Consider the following 24,794-nt stretch of genomic DNA (forward strand, 5'->3'; position numbering starts at 1 on the left):
CACTCGTTAAGGCTTTTATTTTACGTAAACTAAACAAGTTGGAGGAGGAGCTTGCTCTTGTGTCATGCATACCTGGGGAAGGGATTGTTCCTCCAGACTTGTAGATAAATGGATTTGTGTCTGTCTCCTCTTTCTTATCTTATTTTCCTGTCAGGACTACAGCACTTGGTTTCAAACCTTTTTGGAAGTTAATTTCACTTTGCTGTTGTGAGTCTCTTTTCCTTTTCTCTTGCACCTCATACATTAATTTCCATCTGTGCACAGTGGATGGGAACTTTATCATAGCACTGACATATCAATTCACATTCATCACACACTCAGTTATCAGGGAGGCAAATGAGTACTTGAGGAGCAATGCAACAAGAAGTCAGATATCTTGCCTTTTATATTTTCTGGCACGCTTGCTTTTCTAGCAGGCTGGATTCAAAATTAATAGGGCAGAAATATCATTCCAAGAGCATGCCAGGTTGAGTTCTCCCATAGGACTGTAACTTAAGCAAATGTTATGATCTATTGTTGTTTCTGTTTCAAGCCCAAACTTATCTTGTGTTGTCTTATGTTTATCTAGAGCACAGAAATAACTAGTGCTAGTATTATACTCTTCTCCATGTGCTCACAGATAATGCATCCAATACCAATATAATTTTGTTGATTATTTATGTTACATGATCCTATAGTTTGAAAGAGCTCTGAAAAGACATTGTTTTATAATGAGGTATGGCTGTTGTTTTAGGATAAACACTGATAAAAGACAGAAATGTGGTGATAGTGAAGCTGCTCCAATTTTCATTTTCTTTTTCAGCACACCCCTTGGGAAACAGCAGCTGTTTATCTCAGCTTGGACTGTTTCATATACAGGTCCATAGCAAATATCAGCTACAGCTCCTGGATATTTAATAATATAATAATATGTACTAAAAAACTCAGTTACCTTAAACTGATTCATTTTGAAATTCAGATTTTTTTTTTCATCAAAGAGTTTACAGGAAAACACATGCACACGCATGTTTGTCAGTTTGTTAAAATTTTGGTTACGTATTCCTCCAGGCAAAGCTGGTGTAATTTCCCAGCTGAATTCTGTAGGTATTTATAGAATGGCAGGGGGAAGTAGTTTTGTTGGTTTTTTTTTAGTCTTATTAGTAAATAAATAAAAATAGAAACAAAACCCTTTAGAAGAGTGTTGTCATGAAATTGGTGACTCCATGTCTGCTCTTTCAGAGTTTTATCAGATGAACCCTTGGATTAAATAAACCTAAGGTTCAGCAAAGAGGATTTCCCTACATTCTCCCTAAGAAAAGCCCAGCTCCAAACCTTGGAAGGGGGGATGGATGAGGTGCACAATGCCAGCTTGGCATGCTGTGTTTAAAAAGAGAATAGTTCATTAAGTGCCCTTCCTGGCTCCACTGATATTTAGGCAATTCTTCTGTTTCATAGTTTAATTTATATAAGCATTAGCAGCATGGAAACCTATTAGAATACAGGACAAAGAATGAAATGTTCATGGAGGTGAGATAAAGAATAACAAAACAATTTTTTCTTAGGAATAAACACCATAGAAAACACTGGAGGGGAGAGAGGGAAATAAAGTATTTTTTAAACTCATTTTCTTTTGCAGGACCCAAATCCTACCCATCTCCAAAAATCTTGAATTGCCAGAAAGTACTTTACTGAAATCAAGACTTTCATACATATAATTAGTCATTTGAAAATACAACTGAACAAAAAGCAAAGTAGCATTAAACTTTCACCGTCCTTCATTTGATCAAAGTAATGGAGAAACACTAATATCTGTCAGATAAATGTACTAATTTCTTTAACTGCATTCAAATATTTTGTCTTTCATGTTTGGTTCTATTCATTTTATAATTTGACTCCTACAGGAGGAAGGAGAGAGAGGGATGCCAATTACAGTAGCCACTGGGGGAAAGACACATAAGACTAGATTTCTCAAGTCTGAGCATAATAAACAGCAGACATTAAATAAATCTAATGCAGGGATAATTTTATTATCAAAGCAATTCACTCAGAGAGAAAAGAGCTTCTGAGTAAAAATGACAAAACGCACAGCAATCAGTGAAGTGGGCAGCTTTCTTTGCATGAACAAGCTAGTTTGAGAGGTAAATTAGTAGTTAATGGTTAATTTACTAATCCTAAACGCAGTCTTGAATACACAAAGCAAGAACAATTTTTGAAATTAATTAAAATAGGGGTAAGATAGATGGAGGAGAGAACTTTTTCCACATTTGGATGTTCCCAATAATTAGTTGTTTAGAGTGAACTGTGGAATTGACGCAGTAGCACACATTGTTTCCTACAAGGAATGTTTAAGTATATTTCACAGCCCTGTCCAGGTTCAGGATGCATTTCCCTTACTGGAATGATAAATCTCTCCCCTGACCATAATTGCTGGTTATGTTTTGATCATGAGATGAGTGAGGGCTGTTCATTTGATATTTTGGAATACCATGCCATATATGGGAAGCATACCTTTCCCCAGTATTCACTCTTGGCTTGCTCCCGCTAGGCTTGGGAGTTTCTGCTTGTGGCTTTTTTTAATTGAGTGGAAAAATTCATGAAATAATTACATTAATAATAATGTTGCTCAGTTGAACTGGGAAGAACAGAGGAAACCAGATGTTCAGTGAGCAGAGAACTACTGAGTCTTGGTTTCTGAAGGAAAACCCTTCAAATCCTTTATCCCTAACCCTTGTAGATGGGGAGAAATTACTTTTGGTGCCACTGTGGAGCTCCTGCTGAATGAAAAGCAGAGATGAACCCTGCCAATCGTCCCCTCTGTGGCCTCTCCAATGAACATCCTCCCTCTCTCTTTCATGAATATTATCTTGTCAGAAAATAATAATTTCAAAGGCTTCTGCTTCACTGTGAAACTTGGCTGAAATTAGCAGATGGATTCAAAAAATGGTGGTGAGGAGGCTCAACACTCCAATGGTGGTGAGGAGTGTGAACACTCAACGTGGTTGTACAGTCCTCATTTCTGTAGGAAAGTGAAGGAAAATTTCCTTTGTGGAAATGAGGCCAGAAATATTGATACTTAGGGGATACCAGTGGGATGAAGTCATGTTATCTACCTTTCTTCTCCCTCCCCAACCAGGTCCCAACTCTCAGCTGTCCTTCAGCATCGCATCTGGGGACAGCGTGGGGCAGTTTGGCATCGACAACCGTGGGGTGCTGAGTATCCGGCAGCCCTTGGATCGGGAAAGCCAGTCCTTCTACAGCCTCGTCGTGCAAGTCCACGACATGGCCCCCCTGCCAGCCTCCAGGTACACCAGCACAGCCCAAGTTTCCATCATTCTGCTGGACGTGAACGACAGCCCCCCGAGCTTTATCTCCCCGAAGCTGACCTACGTGCCGGAGAACACGCCCATAGACACAGTGGTGTTCAAAGCGCAGGCCACGGATCCCGACAGCGGTCCCAACAGCTACATCGAGTACAGCCTGCTCCGGCCTCCGGGAAACAAGTTCAGCATCGGCACCATTGATGGGGAGGTGAGGCTCACCGGGGAGCTCGACAGAGAAGCCGTGGCCAACTACACCTTGACTGTGGTAGCCACAGACAAGGGCCAGCCGTCCCTTTCTTCGTCAACAGATGTGGTGGTCATAGTCCTGGACATTAATGACAACAACCCGCTCTTTGCCCAGAAGCTTTACAAAGTGGAGGTGGCAGAAAATACTTTGACAGGGACGGATTTAATCCAGGTGTTGGCTGCTGATGGAGATGAGGGGACAAACGGGCAGGTCCGCTACGCCATCGTGAATGGGGATGCCAGCAATGAGTTTCGGATCGATTCTGTGACGGGGGTGATCACTGTGGCCAAGCCTTTGGACAGAGAGAAGAAGCCCTCCTACACACTGACTGTTCAGTCATCTGACCGTGGGAGCAGCCCCAGGACCGATACCACGACAGTCAGTATTGTCCTGAAGGATGTCAATGATTTCATTCCCACGTTTGAGCTTTCCCCCTACTCTGTGAATGTCCCTGAGAATCTGGAGACGCTCCCAAAAGTTATCCTTCAGGTGGGTACATTCAGCAATAAATACGTGTCTCTGACAATTACTGGCATGCCTATGTGGTACTAATGCACAGTGTCCTTCCTCCAAAATTAAAAAGGGGCAAAACAGTGCAGGAGTTGCCTCTTGGCTTTAATTGAATTTGCAGTCTCTGTTGGCTTGTTTTCCTTTTTCTTTGTATGGGTGGGTTTTTTTGTTACCAAAAGTTAATATTATTCTTTGGAGTTCTGTTTGTGTTTTCCCTGCCTATCCTCACCCTTCCACCGGGACTTTGGGAGTCTGCTCTATCCTCTCATCTCATTCTCAGCTTCCATGCAACAAATCTCTCAATCTGGTCATTGCCTACACGGGATGATGCTGTGTGCCAAATACTGAGAGAGAACTAAATGGAATCCGACAGCAGGGCGTGCGGTGCTTGCTCTCATACAGAGCTTAGCTTATACCAGGTCATTTGTGTTTTTCACTGAGCCCCAACACAGTCTTAACTGTGTTTAAACTTGAGAAAAATAAATAATCAGCTATTTAGTATTTTCAAACTATGCTTTTTAAATCCACCACCACTGTGTTGTTTTTTTTTTTTCAATTACAGCTAATTTATACTTGTAGCATTAGCATTAATTCAACCCGTTAATTTGGATCATTGTCACAGAGAATGCTTCCTCTATCCCAATATAATTTTACAGTCTTTGATAATCTGTTCTGTTTACGTTGCTTGTGTAGGTTGTAGCAAGGGATGACGACCAGGGGCTGAACAGCAAGCTGACCTACGTGCTGGTGGCTGGCAATGAGGAGGGAGCCTTCACCCTGTCGGGCAGCGGAGAGCTGCGCCTGGTGCGGAGCCTGGACCGGGAGGCCAAGGAGCAGTACCTGCTGCTGGTCACAGCTGCTGATGCAGGTGAGGCAACCAGAGCATCTCTTCTGCTGAGCTCGTGTGGGAAACATCGCATTCTGGACAGTAAATAAATGTTTTCGTGGTGGTCTGAAACGTCAGTGGATGGAGGTTGGGAAGTCGTGTCTCTGTGGGGAGAGCTGGGCTTACCTGATGTCAAAGGGAATTTGGTTTCTGGAAATCAGGATTTTATTCCTATGTCCAGTTGTCTGCTGTTGGTGGAGCTCGCTACAGATTTAGGTAGGTGGATTTTTGCCCTGCAGTAATAAGTGGTCCAACCTAAGTAATAAGAACTTCATGCATGACTACAAAAAAACAATTTAAATAGCAACAGAACCCTGTATAATGTTGGTATCACAAATGTGCAGAGGTCACATCAGTGGCCACAAAACAGCTACGGGCTACTCAGTTAATCCTGCTGAAATCTTAGCCCTGAAAAGAAATAAAAATTTGCATTTCAATATTTTAATATTCTGCTTTGCTCAGCATCCAGTCATATCTTTGCACCACAATACCAAATGTATTCCAAGTTCTTTCATTTAAAACAGGACATGAAGTCTTGTTATGAAGATTAATTACACTTTCACTTGAGGTGTCCAAGCCCAAAATTTTGGTTTCAGATTTTGGTGTGAGTATTATTAACAAAGACATCCTGCATCATACTTTGGACTAATCTCCAGTCTCCTATGGTTTGATGGATTTAATTTACTGCAGAACTTGTTCCTGCTTTCTAGCAGTAAAAATAGAAGCAGAGCTGACTTGTTGACAAGTGAATACAGTTTTGTTTTCTGCCATGCTGTGTTCAGTATCTTGTGCCAGTGACAACAGCTATGGCTTGTATTTTCCTGTTGCAGCAGTGCTCAGGTATTCCACAGCCTGAGCACAGCTGAAGCAGAAAAACACAATTTTAAGGCTTGAGGTATCATTTGTCTTGTACACAGTTATCTCTAGCTGTGTGCTTTATGGTTTTTACACTGGCTTTCTATTACTCTGTAGCCTCAAACTGCTCACTTGTGACTAGGACTTGCTTGGGCTTGAATGTCCTTATGTTCCTTCAGAAGCCGAGGCTGGATTTGTCTTGATGTCTCTTAGGTCTCTCAGTCCAAGCTGGCTGAAGTCAGTGAGGGCTGTACAGAGCAAAACACCCAAAGACTGAACTGATAAAAGTGGTATCTTGCAGTCAACAATTATTGTCCTTCTTGGAAGAGGGAGGGGAGCAGAACTCAGCTGTATCCCTCACCTAGCACTGCGTGTAAGCCAAGAGTTTGACCAGAGCATGGGCTTTACCTGGACTCTGGTTCCTAAAAACCCCACACAATCCAGGAGATTTGACCAACAGTTAAATCCCCCAGTCCCAAATGAAAATATTTACCTGTGTCAGGAGATCTCTGAGTTTCAGGTAATCCAGGGAGACGTTAATCCATGAAGTGAACATGGGACCTTTGCCATAAGTGGCTGACAAGAACAGCAGCATGTTTTATGAGTTCCTGTGTTTAAACGTGTAGATATCGCACTGATTAAATACTGTTTGAAACTTCCTTTTTAAATTTGCTATGTTCTTTAAAGCTAACTCACAAGTTCCCATGCCCTCCTGCCAGTGTTAAAGTGTACTAGCAAGCGTGTTCAGCAGCAGCTGTTCAGTAGTAACTTAAAGCTAAATGTAGCTGCTCTACTGTGCTTCAGTTTACAACCTATCTAATCCACAGCTGGTATGATTTGGGATAATTTTCAGCCAGGCTGGTGAATAACATTAGCTATCATCTTCTGGTTGCGCTGAAGACTTGTTCTGAATTCATACCAGCAAAAAACACATTGAAAACTATGCTAGTCATGATTTATCTAAATCATGGGAAAGTGAAAGTCTTCAGTAGAAATCAGTGGCAAAACTTAACTTGATTTCATGCAAATGGGATGGGAACCATAGGCATAATAGATATCCAGGTGGTACCACACTGGCTGCTGCTAGTCAGTTCTTGTTTCATTAAATGATGTATTTCCTGCCACACTGGCAAAAAAGGTGGGAATGACACAGTCTTGAAATGGATAATAAAAGCGTTTGGAGTATTTATGTTCTTGAGCAGCTGCTAAATGTTTATACAAGAAACTCTCAGAGGCATGTCCAGCTCTTTGCCTAACATAACCATTTCTACTGAGTCTCTTAGTTTGTGTTTGTTTGATAGTTCTTAGTAAGAAGGATTTTGCATACAGACCATTCATCCAGAAATACTCATGCAAAACAGGTAAGGAAGCTGTGCCTCACAAAGTGTTGAAAAAAGCAGACTTGTCTGAAATTGTCCACATCCATATTATATTTGAAAAGAAATCAAGGAAAAGGTATTATCCTTTCCACTTTGATGTTGGCTTCTATTAGCTGCAACAAACAGTCTTTCAAGTAGTCTTTAGCAGCCCAAAAAACAGTCTTGCCATATATGGAACATCTGATTTAAGGTTTGGGGTTTTTTTACAGATAAAAATCATGGTATGCATCCAGATGCAGTTAACTCAGGAAAAGTCCATCAGGAGCAACATACTGTCTGTCCAGCCCTCTTCCCATTTTTCTTAGGGTCTGCATCTCAATTTTAATAGGCTGCACTGACTGGTTTAAAACATTCAGAGATGATATCCTGCTCCTAAAGAAGTCTATGCCAACTCTTCCTGTTCTTTCCAGGAAGCAGACACACTACATACTTAGAAGCACTCTTAGACATAAGAACTAATGGATTCCCAACTTAGTTTTGGCTGTCTTCCTGGTCTCCTTATCCATAATCAAGGATTTCTTGCTTTTCTTATGTTTATTTTCACTTCATCAAATTGTGACTGTGGATTCTTGCTGTGTTACCTTAGCCTGTGTAAGGGAAGTTGCTGGAAGAAGGATGAGTTGTAATTTTTCATTATTTTTATCTCGAGGTGTCCATCCAATGCACCTTTATAGATTTACAGCATGTTTTGGCAGCAGGTACGCTGAGTGTAACAGCAAGGGAAGGATTAGGACGTGGTAAAGTGTGGAGCCAGTGGGGCTGCAATGACACAGTGCCTGTACCCTCAGGGATCTCTGTGCTCTCCCAGAGCACATCTTAGCCCTGGGCACGTGAGAAGACTTGTGAGTTATGAAGAGCTGAGCTGCTCATAAGCACTGGGGACGTGTCAGGTGGGCGACCGCCATGGGACCACGTGCCCCAGCAATGGAAATCCAGGCAGTTGTTGAAGTGCTTTCCCAAGCAAGGGCTCCCCTCAGGCCCAGGGAAGTCAGTCATGATCGATGCATTGTCTTGGCTCTAGCCCAGCTATTCCTTGGCCTTGGCTGCTAATCCTCTGCTCGGTCCTCAGGGTGGATCGCGGGTCGGTGGAGAGTCTTCCCTGCATGCTGGGGGAGGGAAAGGACGGACAAAACAACTTCTGGCACTCAGCTCAGTGATTTGTGTCCGTGCAGCCTGCCTCGTGCCCAGTTTCCACAAGGCAGGCTGCACAAAGGGTTTTGATTCCTACCTTGGTTTATCATCACTCTTCCCTCACTTCTGCACTTCCACGGTGCTCTCACTGCGGGTACTCGGCCACCGCTCTAGGCAGGGGGGATTTATGAGGACACATAGAGCATCCATCACTGGGAACATTCAGCATCTTCCAGAGCTGTACACCTGTGGCTTTGGTCGAGAAATAAAACATAATTCAACCCCAAAGCTTAGCCATCCCAATTCAGAGTCCCTCTTGCAGCGCAAGCTGTGAGACCTGAGTGCATGAATTATAAATACAGCGACAGGCAAAGTGATGGACTGTGGAATAACAGGATAGTGTTTAGATTGCAGATGCTGCCCCAGAATGTCTAACATAAACGCCAAGAAACCTACACACAACTATTTGAATGTGTCTTCACAGGTCTGCTTCTACCACATAAATCTGTTCTGCTTTGCTGTACCTTTCTTCATGGCAAAATGGTTGGGAAAAGAGACTTTCTGCCCTTTTTTTTTCCACCCCATCTGGTGGGGATGCGGCACTAGGTAAACATTCAACTCTGGCAGCATGACAAGAACTGGTGCAGCTGCTTTTATCATCCGTGTCTTTAACTCTTTGAGCAATTTTCTGGACAAATGTTAGCATTCCAACAGTCCTCCTTTTATTTATTGATTGCAGGGATGTGGAGTAGCACATCTGGAAACCTGCTCACTGCCCAGGACTACTGTTTAAATAAACTGCAGCCACCATCTCTTGATTAGGTTAGTCAGAATGGCACATGGCCACAATAAAACCAAAATCAAATCGTGATGTTTCTAATTAGAAGCTGTGTTCCTGTGTTTTGGGGAGGGGTTTATTTTATTTTCTTAAATAACCTGTTTACTGATTTAGATAAATAGTCCTGAAAGAAATGAATCAGTGAATGGTTATTATATTTAGTTAGCTGTTCTTTGTATACATCTCTGGCCTGGATGAAAAACAACCATATGTTTTTTCTTTAGGAAATGTTAGTCCCTGACTTATGCATTCTTTCCTTCAAGAATGTAGGAGGGCAACCAAGTAGAGAGGTTATATCCTTCTCAGGAATTCTCTTCTGAGCTAGGCTTTTGGTTCCCTTCAATCCTAAAATCAAATGGAAGATGACAGTGCAGTTGTGTTGGTTTTTTAACACATTTCAAGATATTTCCCAACAGTAAAAGGACAGCTGTATTTTCTAGTAATGTTTAGAAAGTCTTAAGACTCAACAGTGTGTTGAGATTTAAGTGGCTAGACTTAAAGACATTTGTACTCATCCTGTTTCCTTAGCAGACACTGTATTTTTACCTAACATAGAACCTGCAGTGTGAAAAGATGTTGCCTGAAAATAACAAATATTATTTTTAGAACAAATTTAGCTATTTTAAAATTTTGGTGCTGTCAAAACAAACAAGCAATTCGCTTTTTTCAGCTAGAGATGTCCTGTTTGCCAGGTTTTTTGTGCAATATCTAAACACACCCATTGCTGAAGTTTTTGTGAGCTAAATGAAGCTGATGCCTGCTCACCTTGGTGCTTAGCAGTTGACAGAAGGATTGCTCTCTTCTGTGGTCTTGTTTTATGGCACAGCTGTTTCAAAATGAATTTTGGGTTCTGTCCCAGCTCCATTTATTTCCTTGTACACATGGAAGCTCTTCCTTGTGTCAGTGCTGTCTGCTCTAGCCTAGTTTTAGTGGTTTTCTATTTCCCTGGCTTTATTATTTTTCCTCTTTTAATACTGATACTAAAATTGTTGATGCAGTAGTTTTGCCTGATTTTTAAATTTATTTCTAAATGGCACCTTGGGAGAACTGAGATGGTGACACTCATCAATGAGTTTATAGGGTTCATATTGTCTTACCATCCTCTAAAATCAGCAGACAAGAGAATTGAGAGTGGCATTTTGTGGTTGTGGCAATGTAATAGCAGGGTCTTGCCCCATCACAGAGCCTAGAAACTGTTAGCACTTTGACATTTTTCCCTGGAAGACAAAAGCTCCAAAAGCTACTTAGGAAAGAGCGTTTGTGGCAGAGTCAGTCCAAGATTCCCTGACAAATTATTGTTAGGGAAGAGAGCATGTCAGAGTCTGTGGGATGTGACGTGTTTCCTCCCCAAAGGAGATGAGGGCTTTAGCCCATCCCCTCAGAGAACCACCCCCCCCCCCCCCGAGATGCACAATACAGAGACCCCGAATGGCATTTGAGGCATTTAGTCCTCTTCTTGGACTTAAAACTTCATTATTAGAGCACTGTTTTCTACATAGTCCAGCAAGAGTCTCTGGGCTAAATCCAAGTATATAAGTTCCTCTGGGGTGGGGTGCAGGAGAAATTTATATTCAGGCTGGAAATAGGCTCAGGCTGGCCTGCTCAGGCTGAAATACCTGTGAAAACAAGGAAAGATTTTCACTCAGATTAAAAAAATGCTTAGCACTTAATTTTCAAGCTAACTCAAACTAGTTTCAGGGAAAAAAAAACAGGTATATCTCTTAAAAAAAGAAAATCCAGGTTCATTTATTTAAACTGGAAAACAAGCTAGAAGATAATGCTTAATATTTTAAAATTTTCAAGTTAGAAGGAATTGTCTGTTTTTCAGTTTTCAAGCCATGACACTTCCTCCCTTACCTCTTCGTTCATACATCTTGCTCTGATTAGTTTGGAACTTTACATCAAACTTAATTTTCAATTGTTCTGCTTACATCACTTGCCTGTGAAATTCTATTTCATAGCTGCTAATGAGATCTCTGAATGTAATCTGTTTTGCAGAAGAGTACTTAGAGTAGTTGTTAAGCAGTTTATCAGCCGTTGAGAAATACTAAGACTTTTCCAGCCTTGGTGATCTTAAACCGTTTTTTAAATTAAACATTACACCTTATAAATTGTAAGTCTGCTAGCTCAGTCTTCAAATACAAAGCTACAGTTTCAGGAAGCCTTAATTGCAAGGAGAAAACAAGTAAAACATGCACATATGGCCTGAACACTTAGCCTGCTGGTTAATCTTCTCTATTTATACAGGGTGTTTTTAAAGCGTAATTCAAAATTGTGCATTACAGGAATTTCACTGTGGGATATTCAGGAGTCACAAGCTGTCAAAAATTACCTTAGTCAGCAGTCCCTACAGGAGCCAGCTTCTCTGTTTTTTCTGTTTACCGCAATAACTTGTAACAAGGAGGAGTAATTTGGTGGTTTTAAGGAAATAATTATTTTAGCAGCTCTGCCTTTCTCCTGAGTTGCCGTTCCACTTTCTTTCAATCTCACTTCTGCCGCCAGAGGACTTGGGTGGGGCACATGGCCATGCCCACTCTTCCAGCACCTCTTGCTTTCTGCAGGCACAGGGAGATCACAAAATGATTCAGGATGGAAGGGACCTTAAATCTCATCGAATTCCAACCTGCTGCCACAGTCAGGGGCACCTTCCGTTGGGGCAGGTCACTCCAAGCTGGCCTGGGACACTTCCAGGGATGTGGCAGCCACAGCTTCCCTGGGCAAACCATGCCAAGGCTCTGCCACCCTCGCAGGGAACAATTTCTTCCTTGCATCCTTACAATCTGTCATGTTCCATGATTTTTATGAACATTAAGTTCAGCATTTTCCTTAATTGTTCTTATTTTAAAACATTTGGTAGAAGGCAAATTCTTGCTCTGGAAATAAATGCAGTTCTGGCTAAGAAACATGCCGTATGTACATGTGAGGTTGTTGAACATCTTGAAGGTGTGCTAAATATACATTATACTTATTCTGTGCTAGTATATTATACTTTTTCTTTATTGCATGGGTTTTGTTCTCAGTCTGTGTCTTTGTTCCTGTAGGTCTGTAAAAGCGCTCCAGCTTTTTTTTTTTTTACCTCTCTGGGTTAACAGCTGCAGGAAACAGCTTCTGATCAGAGGAAGAAAACAGGGATAGGGAAATGTGTATATACACCAGAGGCCTTAAAATTGCCTCTCTGTGTGCCTGCAACTCCTGTTCTTTCAACAGTGTGTTACATTTCTTGCAGTGTGATGTTGCCCCTGTCCTGAAGCTCCGAAGCTTAATGAATCTGTAGGATGCAGTCAGTCAGGAATTTTGGTATCCCAATTTAGAACCCATGTGGGTAAGACCAATGAGAGATCCCATCGTGTATCACTTGTTTTGGGACAGTTTTCTTTTGCACTCTCAGAACAGGCATGAGTTTCTGTGTTCATGTACATGTACCAGCCTAAGTGTGGCTGGATGTGCTGTTGCTTGAACAAGGTTGGTCTTTGGTCTAGTGAATAATTTATTATTTTGTTTTCACTTTTTATGTTCTCAGATTTAGTTCTATTTGCTCCCAGCTTGTTTAGGCTGCTAGATGGGGGTTGATATTCTATTTTCTAATACCTGATGTAGTACGGAAAGTCCCCGGTTTTTTTTTTTTTTCTTGTTAGATAATCCTTGCAAAAGTAAAGATCTGTCCCAACTATCAATCTATTCCCTTGGTTTTTGAAATTCAAGTTCTGTTAAATCAGCTTTGGGATCAACTAGTGCTTTGTACCTAACTATGAGATAAACTCAAATTTGATACACTCAGAAATTTTGAAAATCTGAGTTTCCTGCATGTCTCATTCAGTCACCCACTGAACTGATTGAGAGTACAGACTGCTTCTAACTTTTTAATATCTTCTATTGGCCACTTATTTCAGCTTTTGTCTCAAAATAATCTAGGTTCACCAGTTGTTTTTTTTTTTAAGACTTAGCATGACAGCCTGTGGTGAAAAATTGAGTAAGAAGGAAACAAAACACAGTCAACATACCCAGCCAGGACAAATATTTGTGGTGCAATCTTGTAGAAAAAGTAGAAAGGACTACTTTTTCTCATTTCACAGATGCAGTTTTCTTCTGTGTTCTTGGAAAATTCGTTAAAGTCTTCCATGTTCCAAATCAAGCCTCATGTGCACTAGAAATGCAAAGTGTAATGCAGGCTAGTTGCGTTTTCACTTAATGTAGCTCTGTGTTTATTTTAAAACTCACCAGCTGAGTGAGGCTCAGCACACTCCGTCTGCATTTGAATGCATTTAGAAAGATTGGCCACTTTATTGTGAGAAAGGCCTTGTTTACTTAAGTGAAAAAGTTAATTCTCTGTGATAACACGTACAACTCCTAGTCCTGGGACTCATTCACTGAGTGTTTGACTGGAGAAGTGAAATCCGCTTTGTTGCAAAGCAACGCGTTTCACTGAGGCAAAAATTCCATTTCTGTTAAATCGCTTTCCAATTTTCAGGATAATGATGTGTTTAATTTACCACAAAACATGGTAAACTGCTTGCAGGATGAGTCTTGATTAGTCATTTAGACTCATTTAATTTTAATCCTTTTTTTTTTCATTTTAGTGAAATGTGTCTGTGGGGTTTTTGCCTAAGTTTACTGTTAGTTTTCTAACACGTGATTTTGATATTTTAATGCTGGCAAAAACTTCCGAGTTCCTGGTTTTTGAAAGGAATGATGGTTTTACTATCTGCTGTGCTAAGCATGGTGCAGACAGAACCTAGAAACCATTAAGGCTTCAAACAATATGTGGATGGTGTGCTGGACACATTCTCCTATTTCTAATTTTTGCTGTGAGCCAAACAGCACCATGCAGCCGAGATAATTTCCAATAGCATCATCTCTTCCTGAGCTTTCTTGAAGAACTTAAATGGCTTTGCAAGTTTCCTTTCATGGCTTTTTCTTGCTGTCCCAGTGCACTAAGTGCTCTGATCATTCCCCAGTCACGCAGATGTGGTGTGGAGAGCTGAACATGTACCAGAGTAGATGCTGCCACATGTTGGGGGATTCCAGGGAGCCCAAACAGCTCACCTTCCCGATTCCCCAGAACAAGGGACAAGCACATGGTGCTCCCTTCTTCCAAGGCTGCATGGATGGACCGAGGCAAAAGTGAAAGCTGTCTTTAGGTGTGGCAGTCATATTTTCTGGAAAAATCCCTTTACCCAGGATTTCTCTCCTGGGAAGCTGAGAATCCTCAGAGAAAAAAGAAAACAATATTATGTCATTGCTTCTCCTGTGTTTTTCTGCTTTGGAATGTGGTTGGAGATTGTTTATCCAACAGGTGATGGTTTCATTGGTTTTGTGTGAATTATTTTGACTCATTGGCAATCAGGGTCAAGCTGTGTCAGGGCTCTGGAGAGAGTCACGAGTTTTCATTATTATCTTTTTAGCCTTCTGTAAGTATCCTTTCTGTATTCTTTAGTATAGTTTAGTTTAGTATTCTTTAATATAATATAGTATTTTAAAATAATAAATTAGCCTTCTGAGAACATGGAGTCAGATTCATCATTCCTTCCTTCGTTGGGGTACCCCGCAAATACAATATTTAGGTGCATCCCTTGTGGGTGGCTTTGTGTCTTTGAAGCATCAGCACAAGTGAGGGCAATGAGTGGCTTATCATGAGTTAATCCAGAAAGGTGTATTTACCTCTCTTTGCTGGTTATCCAGCATTTGAAAAGCAGAGATTGTCAGGTTAAATGGCATTTCTCCCCACTGTCACCTCCCTGCATTCTTTTTCCTTTCTTCTGTTTGAATTACTGCACAGAGCCAATATTTTTCATCTCACCTCTCCTGGACAGGGAGAGGGAAAAATTGTGAGCACTCGTTACAACTCTTTAAAGTAAAAAATTAGAAATATCATCATATTTCTTGTGGTGATCAGCCTCAAGCAAGCATGGGTGAATGGAGCAGAAAACCTGCTCGTAGCTCTTCAGCAGTCCCATCTTGCTGGGACAAGAGACATCCTGTCCCATGCTGCTGCCTGCCTGACCCACATTCCCCATAGCTTTTTCTTCATGTCACTTCCCCCAGTGTCCCATGCAGAGAGAGGAGCCACAGCCCAGTGCTGGCCCAGCCCAAGGTGGCCTTTCATAACCTCTCTCTGTAACTCATCCTCCACCACAGGCTCCCAAGGTCTGCTCCTTCTCTTCATCCCCAGACACATGTTTACTTGCAGATGTAAGCAAAAAAGCTGAAATTTTTGGAAGAACATCCGTGGGAAGCAATTTTCCCCCTGAACTCAGTGTTACTATTTTGACACTATCCCAGGTTAATCTCTATTTCAGCAATGACGTGTGTGGACGTTTGTGGGACTGTCTGCTTAGTGTATATGTACAGCTGCCACCTAGGAAATAAACTGTGCAGTTCACAGAAACAGACCTCAGCACACAGAGATGGGAAATTCACAATTATAATGACAATAATATATGAATGGCACCATCTTATACATTTTAAAGATGTGATACTCACTGAATGGGAACAGACAAGTCAATCTCTCCCATTTAGATAACATAGTTGAATTTTATGTTCTTTCCTTATTCATCATTTGGTTCCTTCACTCCTCCATCCTTCTAGAAAACCTTTTTTCCAATTTGGACATTCTATGACTGTGAGACATAGTATTCTGGGATTTGGAAAAGAAACCTGCTAGTTGTATGACACTAGAGAAATGCTCTAAATGAGGAGTGTCTGACAAAGAAATACTTGCTGCTTCTGCTGAAAAATAATTCAGGCTATCATGAAAAATCATAGAAATTTTTAATGCAAGTTCACTAAGGGAAAAGTATATGTTTCTTTGTGGCTTTAGCCCTCAGGGCTGTTTTTAAAAGTACTCAGAGGCTTGTGTGGCTGTGTACAGCAATTTTAGATAGGTTGTAACATGTCTGGTTTATTAAGAATGGTTTGGGGTCATCTTGTGTGTTTGGCTAATATTGCAGAATTTACACTAAATTTACTGCAGTTATTTATGCAAAATATTAAAATAGGGGTGATGCTCTGCCATAATAAGAATTAACTGACTTGGGGAAGATTTGCTATTGAAGCAAAACTAAGAAATCTGGAACTCAGCCTGACCGTGGAAACTACTTCTCTCACCACAAATATGACATGTACTTTTTATACAACCTGCTTATTACCAAGGGCCAAATTCTGTCGTCCTTATGCAAGCACAGCTTTCACTGGAAGTTCACTGAGGACGGTAGAATTTGGCCGTGAGCTATTTCTTTTCCATATGAAATTACTTCATTTGTAATTTCCTCTTCTTATATTTCTCAGTAACTGCAGAAATGTGAGCTAGTCATTTAATTTCGACTGAGTAAAAGCTTTGAGGACTCTCTGTGAAATTGCAACTTTGTCTTTCGGTGTAATAGAATAAAGGAGTAAATTTGTGGACGTGATATTTTACTTAGAGAAAAAAAAAACCATATCTGGATAACTACACAGACAGGAAACCAATGTAAATACGTGAGTTTTTCCATCCAAGTAAGATGAGAAAGGTTTGGGGTTTAGAGCCGAGGAGCAGTGACTTGGGATGTTACAAACAGCTGAATTAAAATGGGACTTCTGGGATGTCTCTGTGAGCACTCTGCAGCCACAAGCTAACGTTGATGAGGTCTGGGTTACTAATGTTACTCCAGCTAATTTTGTTGGTGTGCTGCTCAGCCTTGGCTGGTGGAGTCCCTTCCCTGAGCCCACACTGCGCTGCATGGTGCCATGTAGACACTTCCAGGGAGGAAGGGGAATTGGAGAATAAGGGATTCTCCATTCTTTGCCATGAGGCAAAGGTTGGGATCTAAAGGCACTGCCACCTCTGTTCATTTTTGTGACAAAACCCACGGTGTGAATTTTCTGGCCTTGGCTTTGTCTTAGCAAATACATTTGAAACAGCAAGTTTCAGGTTTTAGCTGTGAGATTAGCTTTCTTTTCCAGGCTGAATTGCATTACTGATGCTCTTTGAATGTGACTTACCCAAGATTAATTTCTGAATTATATATAAATTGTTTAATCAGCTGCAAAACTTTACAACTTTCAACCTTTCATTTCATTAGCTGCGAGATGAATGTCAATAAAATGCGTTTGGAAGGCCAGAGCTTGATGACACGTGCAGCAAACGCCGCTGAGGACTCTCTTTCGTTTAATGCAGTAATAATAAACACTTCACAGGCAATATTTCAGCAATCAAGAACACTTTTGCAGGCTTTTCTATCTATATGTGTTTGGCTAAATGACAAAATCGTGAGTTTAAAAAAAAAAAAAAAGGCTAAAAAATGAGTCAGACTTATTGCCTTAATGTAACCTTCCTGGCTGAAAGCGTATTAATTGGCAGAGTGAATTACCTCAGAGCAGAGCAGAGAAAGGCCTCTATTGTGTGATGTGAAATCTATACTCCTTGGCTTGCATGTTCTTTCCTCGGCGTTGTGATCCTTCCCCTCTGATCAGCAGCCTCCAAGCCCAGCCTTGCGAGATTTATAACACCTTTCAATTGGAAGCTCTGTCATTCAGCCATTGGGCATTAAACCACGTTACTGCAAGGGATTTTGTGGTGAAAAAGCCTCCTTTCTGTGCTGAGGCTGCTCCCAGCTTCTTTAAGGGTTAACATGTGGGAAAATGGGTTGTCATTTCTCCTTTTATATAAGAACTTTGTATTTGGAGCCCTTGCCAGGAGCAGATGGGACCCAAGAGCAGAGCCTGCCTTCTTCCCAGCCCCGAGGTTGAGCTCCAGCAATAACCTTGGATAGCAGTGACCCAATCATCTGCCGGGCTGGAAGGACTGGGGCGGTCACACGGGGCGGCCTGCGTTCCATCAAGTGACAGCTCCGTGTAATATGCCTGCCTTGTGGCAAGGACTCCACCAACCTTAGCCCAAAGCATTTCATTATCCTCGCTTTATCCCAGTCCAGCAAATGCTGAATTGGTGGATCTGAGATGGAAGGGGAAAGAGATGCAGTCTTGAGTAAAACAGGCATGGTCATAGTCTGTCTTTTGAGTAAAAGCGGCCATAACTTAAGTATTTCGTGCTCTGCTATCACTTTTTCCTTCTCCTTCCTATGTATTCAAAGAAAGGAATGATCCCTTTTCTCCAAGGGAAGAATTTGGTTAGCAGAAGATGTCTTGCTGATTCTTGGCTGAAAATAAGTGTAATGAATGGACTCATAAAACTAACGTGAACTTGTAAAAATCTTCATTGTCTTTTTTTTGGATTTGACAAAGGAAAAGCTGAAGAGGACAAATACTGAGAGATTACACATGAATAAACATGCTATTTCATGCTCCTTGCTGCTCATCAGAGTTAAGTTTAGAATAGCAAGGAGGATGAAAGCCGTGGGTTAAATAAGTTCAGTCTGATTTCCCGTAAGCGAGTATCCCATTGGAGTGAGCATTATTTGCTGCTATAGATGGTTCCTTCTACGGAGAGAATGAGTCTGAACAGGGCTGGAGACTCACTGCAACCTTCTCACCCGCTCCCAGAAGGTCTCCCCAGGTCAGGGGTGCGACCGGCAGTGGAAGAGCCACGCAGAAAGCTGGGTTTTGCCACTGTTTCCACTCTGTTTGTTCTGCGGGTGAATAAATTGAGGGCTGGAGTCTTCACGTCTGTCAGCGTGCCACCTTTGAAGGTCTTCTTGCAGAGAAATAGGAAAGTCAACCACATCTTCAAATTGGTCCTAATTGTTACAGGAAGGCTTTCTGAGCAGTTCCAAGACCATCTTTTTCCACTGAGCTTGTATTACAAAGTATTTCTGGAATTAGATGGAGCAAGAAAAATAATAACTTTTTTTTTTTTTTTTGGTCTTTCACAACTGGTACTTTATGTCAAGATGACTTTGAAACAAACCCGACCCTGTCCTCTGTGTTGAGCTGGCTTGCTTGCTCTGTGAACTGTGACATGCTCAAGTGCTCGGCTCCAAATCGGGTCTGGCAGAGCTCCGATTAGCATGCTGGTGTTTGTAACCTCTAGCACTTTGTACCCCTTCTTTCCCCAGGATCTCCTGCCCTCACTGGCACTGGAACCATTGCTGTCACAGTGGATGATGTCAATGACAACGTCCCCACGTTTGCCTTTAACATGTATTTTGCCACTGTTCCGGAGGATGCTCCCACGGGGACAGATATTTTGCTCGTGAACTCCTCGGACGCCGATGCTTCTACAAATGCTGTTATTAGGTGGGTCGATTACTGTTGCTCCGTGTAACACTGCCTCATATCTTGCCTGAAGATTTCTTTTTCCCCAGTGTCCATCACCTGCGTGCCCTAAAGCTGTAAAACAAAAAATAGAACAGCTTTACGTGTGTAACTAAATTACTTGGGCAAATCTGTGTTTTTGTTGTTTATAGGCTTTTAGGGTTATATTGAGGACAAATAGAGTTGTGGAGTTATTTTTTTACTGAGTGAAAAGCAAGCTAGTTTAATTTGCAGCTGCACCCACTACCTGCCTTGCTGCTGCATTCACACTTTTTCATGTAGTGAGCAATTCTCACTGAAAGCAAATGTGCTCCTTGAGTAAAGCTTTAGTCAGTTAATGTCTTCAGCTTGGCATGAAAATTACCCAAGGTGAATCATAAAGCTTATGCCATTCAGAAAAACAGTAAAAAGTTGGAAAAAGGTTGGAATTTGGCAGTTTTGCATTGGGCTCAGTGGATGGAACTTAACTGGGCACGGGGCTGCACACTGGCCATTCCCAGTTCTACAGACGAGAGTAATGAGGATGCTGAGTGGCAGTGACAAGCTGAAGATTATCCACTGAGGACAGATACATTGCCAATGGAGCGTAAAGCAAGTTTGTATTAGTTCTTAATCTTGCCACATTTAACTATTGTGGCTGCAAACATCACTGTTTCCAAACTCACAAAGCAGGATATAAAAGTAGCTTTCTTATTTACCTTGGTTAGTTCACCTCAGTTCCTTCTTCAAAGAGCATAAGCATACCACTGTGTCACTTTTTTTAAAAGGAAGTAAAATAAAACAGAACTATGTTATGGCAAAACACTGTCTACAAAATACTGAAATATTTTCTTTCCAACTAGCTACAAGCCAGAAATAGAAGCTTGACATCTAGACATCTTTAGATATTTGAAAATCATCCAAAATTACCATTTATTAAATTGTGAAACAATCAAGCTTTTAATTCTGTTCACTCGTAGTCTAAGAAACTATTTCTGGCAAGCTCCTTTATTAAAAAAAAAAGAATTCCATGCAGAGCAGGAATGACTGTAATGACTGCGTCCCGTAATCAAAAATTATCAGCGTGCTCTTGGATTTCTTTAGTGTGGTTAAATTGCTTTAATATCTCTGCCATTAGTCTTTGTCATTCACTCAGTACTGCATCATAGAATTAGTTGATAAAAATATTTTTTTCCCTTCATAAGTAGCTATTAAAACATTGTTTTCAGGTTTTGTTTTACACTGTTTAGGCTCAGGAACAGACTTTGTTTTTCTTGGACAGGGTTTTTCCAGATTCAGCATTTAAAGTAGATCTTAAAGTATGGCTGGTATTACAAAACTGGTGAAAGCCAGAAGGATCAGAACACGTATGGTCGTCATGTCAGAGGTGCTGAGCACTCAGAACTCCTTTTTTTTTTCTGTCTTGTTAGAGTCTGTTCAAAATTAAACCATTGGTTTCCAATAGGGATATTTAAGATCCTTGGCTAACATTTTCATACAAAGTCAAAAAATGTGCTGTGTTTTGAAGGAAGTGAGTAATCTTCTGCAAAGCTGTCACCTGTCCATACGTGCCAACTCTTGTTCTTTTGGTTCTGGTGATAACCTGTGAAGTCATTAAAGGAGGGTGGCGGGGTTGTAAATGGCAATGCACTCTTGAGCAGTCCTGTTAAAGACAGTAGACATAAGAGTCAAAAGGAGTTTAAGTGTTTGGATCAAATTCCTTTTACACCACTTGCCACCATTAGAGTTTCAAAGGGTTTTTGGTTTTACTTAGTTTTTTTTGGGTAGAGTTTGGTTTTTTTGCAATTTGTTGAGACACATGTACACTGTCCAGCTGGTTTGCATGCAGGTACAATTCACAATATCTTGTAACAAATGTAATATTTCTTTATTATTTCCTTTAAAAAAATTAAAAATCATGGTATCTTTCCAGTGCTAACATGTGGAAACAGTGAAGAGAAAGTTTCTGTCTCTGCAATACCCCACTCAGGGTTAAATCACTGCAAATCACAGATGAAATGTGCCTGGTGCTGCTGTTTATAGATCTAAGTGGTGCTTTAGGCTTTGTGCACATTCTTTCTATTCTAGGTGCACATTGCTGTGGCTGGAGAACAGTTGCATATGGCCATCACATTATATCATAATTAAGCAATTAAAGCATGCTCGTGGCGTTGTGCAGAGATTAATGACTGAGCAGGAGAAGTTGCCACAGCTTATTATAAAGGCTGGCTCTCAACCCTCTCAGTGCAGCTTCTGGGCTGTGTTATTACCGCTGTCATAACCTGTTCTGGTCTTAAAGAGGTGAAGATTGGAATATTAATCTCTTTCATTAAAGCCACTTTATTCTGAGTCTTTCATAGAATCATACCTCAGAAAAGCTGCTGCTGTGCTAACCACACGATGCTAACCACAGCTGTGTTGGGTTATGATATTGAATATGAGAATTGTTCATTTGAGCCACTTTTTGTTTCCATTGTTTTCTCAAAAATCCGTTATCTGAATTATTAATAAAGGTAATATTAACCAATTACCTTTAAAAATACATCTTTGAGATTCATGCTGTATGAACACAAGCTGGATAAGCATTCCAAGAGAGGGGACAAACTCTGTGGTAGGAAGCTAGAGGTAGCCCCTACAACATGCCTGTAGTGAGCACACAGTCAGTTCTTATCAGATCACATGGGGATGTGTGCACAGACAAACACACTGACCATTTTGAGGGTTAAACCCTGGTCCCAATTAGTCTCTGTTAACAGAGCTCTGTGGTTACTAATTTGCTATGAATTTCTATAAATTCACATTGAAATCTTGAGTAACAAAACTAAGTATCAGGAAACAATATGGATATTAAATGTTCATTTTATTTTGTAAAGCTGTCATCATTTTATTTCAAAAAACAGTACTTTTTCTAACTATATTCTGCAGGTTCAGTTAATAGGTACATCAGCCTTTTGGAGTAAGAGTTAATGCATTAGCCCAGGGAAATCAACACTAGAGGATGCCTCCAGTAGGCAGTTTTGAGAGTATGTCCAGGGCTATCTTCGAATATCTAAATGCTCAGTCAGCTCACGTATTGGAAATCTGTGTTAAACAGCTATGCTTGGAAATCCCCAGAACTGTTATTTATGACAGGCCTTGAAATTTGAAAAAGTCAAACAGTGAAGACAGATGGAGAGTCAGATGAAAATGTGACAGTCTCTATTGATACCCATCAGCATGGTGATCTGAAGAGTATAGAAAATGGTTATTATCTTAAGGCAGCAGACTGCCTTTTGAAATACTAATCCAGTTTTTCTTCCTTGGTTTTCCTCTCCAACAGCTACAGGCTTCGGGGCGGCAATTCCCAATTCACCATCAACCCTTCTACGGGACAGATCATCACCAGCGCTCTCCTCGACCGGGAGGCGAGGGAGAACTACACCCTGGTGGTGGTGGCCAGTGATGGGGGCTTCCCCAGGGCTCTCTCCAGCTCCACCAGCGTGCTGGTGTCCGTGGCTGACGTGAACGACAACCCTCCCAAATTCCAGCACCACCCCTATGTCACCCACGTGCCGTCACCCACCCCTTCAGGTAACCCGATCACCAGCACTTCTTCCATAAACGAAGAATCATGGCATGGTTTGGGTTGGAAAGGACCTTAAAGATCTTCTAGTAGCAACCCACGTGCCATGGGCAGGGACATTTCCACTAAATCAGGTTGCTCCAAGTCCCATCTCAACCTGGCCTTGAGCACTTCCAGGAATGGGCATTCACAGCTTCTCTGGGCAACATCTTAATGGAATGCCCAGCTGTGCCACCAGAAATCTTTGTGAGATGTTTCTCGGCAGCTGTTTTTCTGGTATTATCTCTGTGCTGCATGGGAATGAGGAGCAAACCTCAAGTTACCATCCACAGTTTAGCAGGTTTTTTCTATTGGGCTCCTCCCATCCAAATTCAATTATGTTCCTGTAGTTACATAAAGTACACATACTGTAAATGATCACCCACTCAAAAAAGTTACTATTTAGCTAGGGTTAGGAAGACAATGGCCTGTTTTTATTTCGGGATGTCTCCTCTGAGCAATTCCTAAACAGGATTTTGACAGCCTCTTCCAAAAATGCCATGTCTATGTCAGATGTGTATTATGTTGCCTTTTCTTGAGCCAAGTAGCGAAGTAAAATAAAGTAATCAGGCTGCAGTCTTCCTTTTGTGAGCCTACACCCAAATTGAAGTTGCTTCACTCAACACAGGAGTTAATTTCTGGTTCAGTTAATTTCTGAATGTTCCATGTTTTCACATCCATACATATACATGGATATGTGATTCCTACAGAATGGATTCCATGACAAATGGTTTACAAAACAAATTTTCTTTTAACAGAAAGAAAGATTATTTCCATGTCTTGGATTTTGTCTCTTAATTTTAAACAATTGCAAGTATTTCTCCTTTTTATGGAAGAATGAATTTGTTTACAATTCTTCTCTGTTTCCAGAACAACATTATGAAATTGTTTTATTATTGCATTGGTGAAACTTTGTGTAATCTGACTAGTGCCTTTGCCTGATTGTTTTTGGGATGTTTCTTTAAATTCTTTTCACAAGGGGTACACAGAGGTTGACCTGATGTTTTCTGGCAATATCTTTTGGGTGCTTTTTGTATGAAATCTCTTATAACTAGAAACCTAAGCTATGTTTACTCTGTTTTTAACTTAGCAAAAACGTAGGGATTTTCCACTTTTCTTACTTATAACTTCCTTTTGTTTTTGGTATTTTTTAATCGAGTTTAAAAAGAGGAATTAGTAATAATATTAATATTATAATTTGAATAACTGAAGGACAAAATCTCCTTTCTTCCTGTCCCATTTCTCACGAGGGTTTGAATACTGTTCTTGTCTAAATATTCCGGCCCCTGGAGTACAAATCACTGCACATGACAAATAGTGACATGAAATATAGTTTTAAGGGATGCTGTCAAAGTCATTCCTGCCTGTAAATGATTTTCCCTTAAGAGGTTGAAAGCAGCATGATTTTTATATAAAACTGGGCATTTTCTAAATTTTAGTAACAGTAAAGCATCAACAGTATTCTGCAAATTTGTTGGACAGTATCAAATTTGAAAGACGTATCATGCTTTAGATCTGTAAAATCCAGTGAGGAAGAACACCCTGGGTTCTACTTGTAAGTGGGCAAATACTGAGGCTAATGCAAGTGGTGCACATACAGTCAAGCTTATTGTGAAGCATAAATTCAAAAGGCCTGAAAACTCTGAGTGTAGTCATGTTATTGTACCTGTGTGCTATAGTTTTGTATTTCTGTTTTACCAGTGTGCTTTTAAAAATGGAGTCCTCTTAGCTACTGTCCTTGGAATACTCTCAGAAAATTAGAAGTAAGGGGCTAGTGGGGAGAATGAAGCAGCACCTGGGGAATAGGAGGAGAAGGGATTGCAAGGGACAGTGGTGTAGGGTAAATATCCGTGGATGCTGCCTGTTCACTTATGTAACATT

The 24,794-nt window shown here is 40.9% G+C and overlaps 1 protein-coding gene across 1 annotated transcript in view; it reads left to right on the forward strand.

Moving 5' to 3' along the window:
• The window catches only part of FAT4 (FAT atypical cadherin 4), a 124,650-nt gene that overhangs the window by 69,870 nt on the left and 29,986 nt on the right, over nucleotides 1–24,794 (forward strand). The window contains exons 5-8 of the mRNA XM_041482301.1: nucleotides 3,113–4,035; nucleotides 4,750–4,924; nucleotides 19,135–19,315; nucleotides 22,632–22,882. Of these exons, the coding sequence (XP_041338235.1) occupies nucleotides 3,113–4,035; nucleotides 4,750–4,924; nucleotides 19,135–19,315; nucleotides 22,632–22,882 (1,530 nt within the window). The remainder of the gene's footprint in view (nucleotides 1–3,112; nucleotides 4,036–4,749; nucleotides 4,925–19,134; nucleotides 19,316–22,631; nucleotides 22,883–24,794) is intronic.

Source organism: Pyrgilauda ruficollis, unplaced genomic scaffold (assembly GCF_017590135.1).
Source record: "Pyrgilauda ruficollis isolate IOZ18807 unplaced genomic scaffold, ASM1759013v1 scaffold58, whole genome shotgun sequence".
Lineage (NCBI taxonomy): Eukaryota > Metazoa > Chordata > Aves > Passeriformes > Passeridae > Pyrgilauda > Pyrgilauda ruficollis.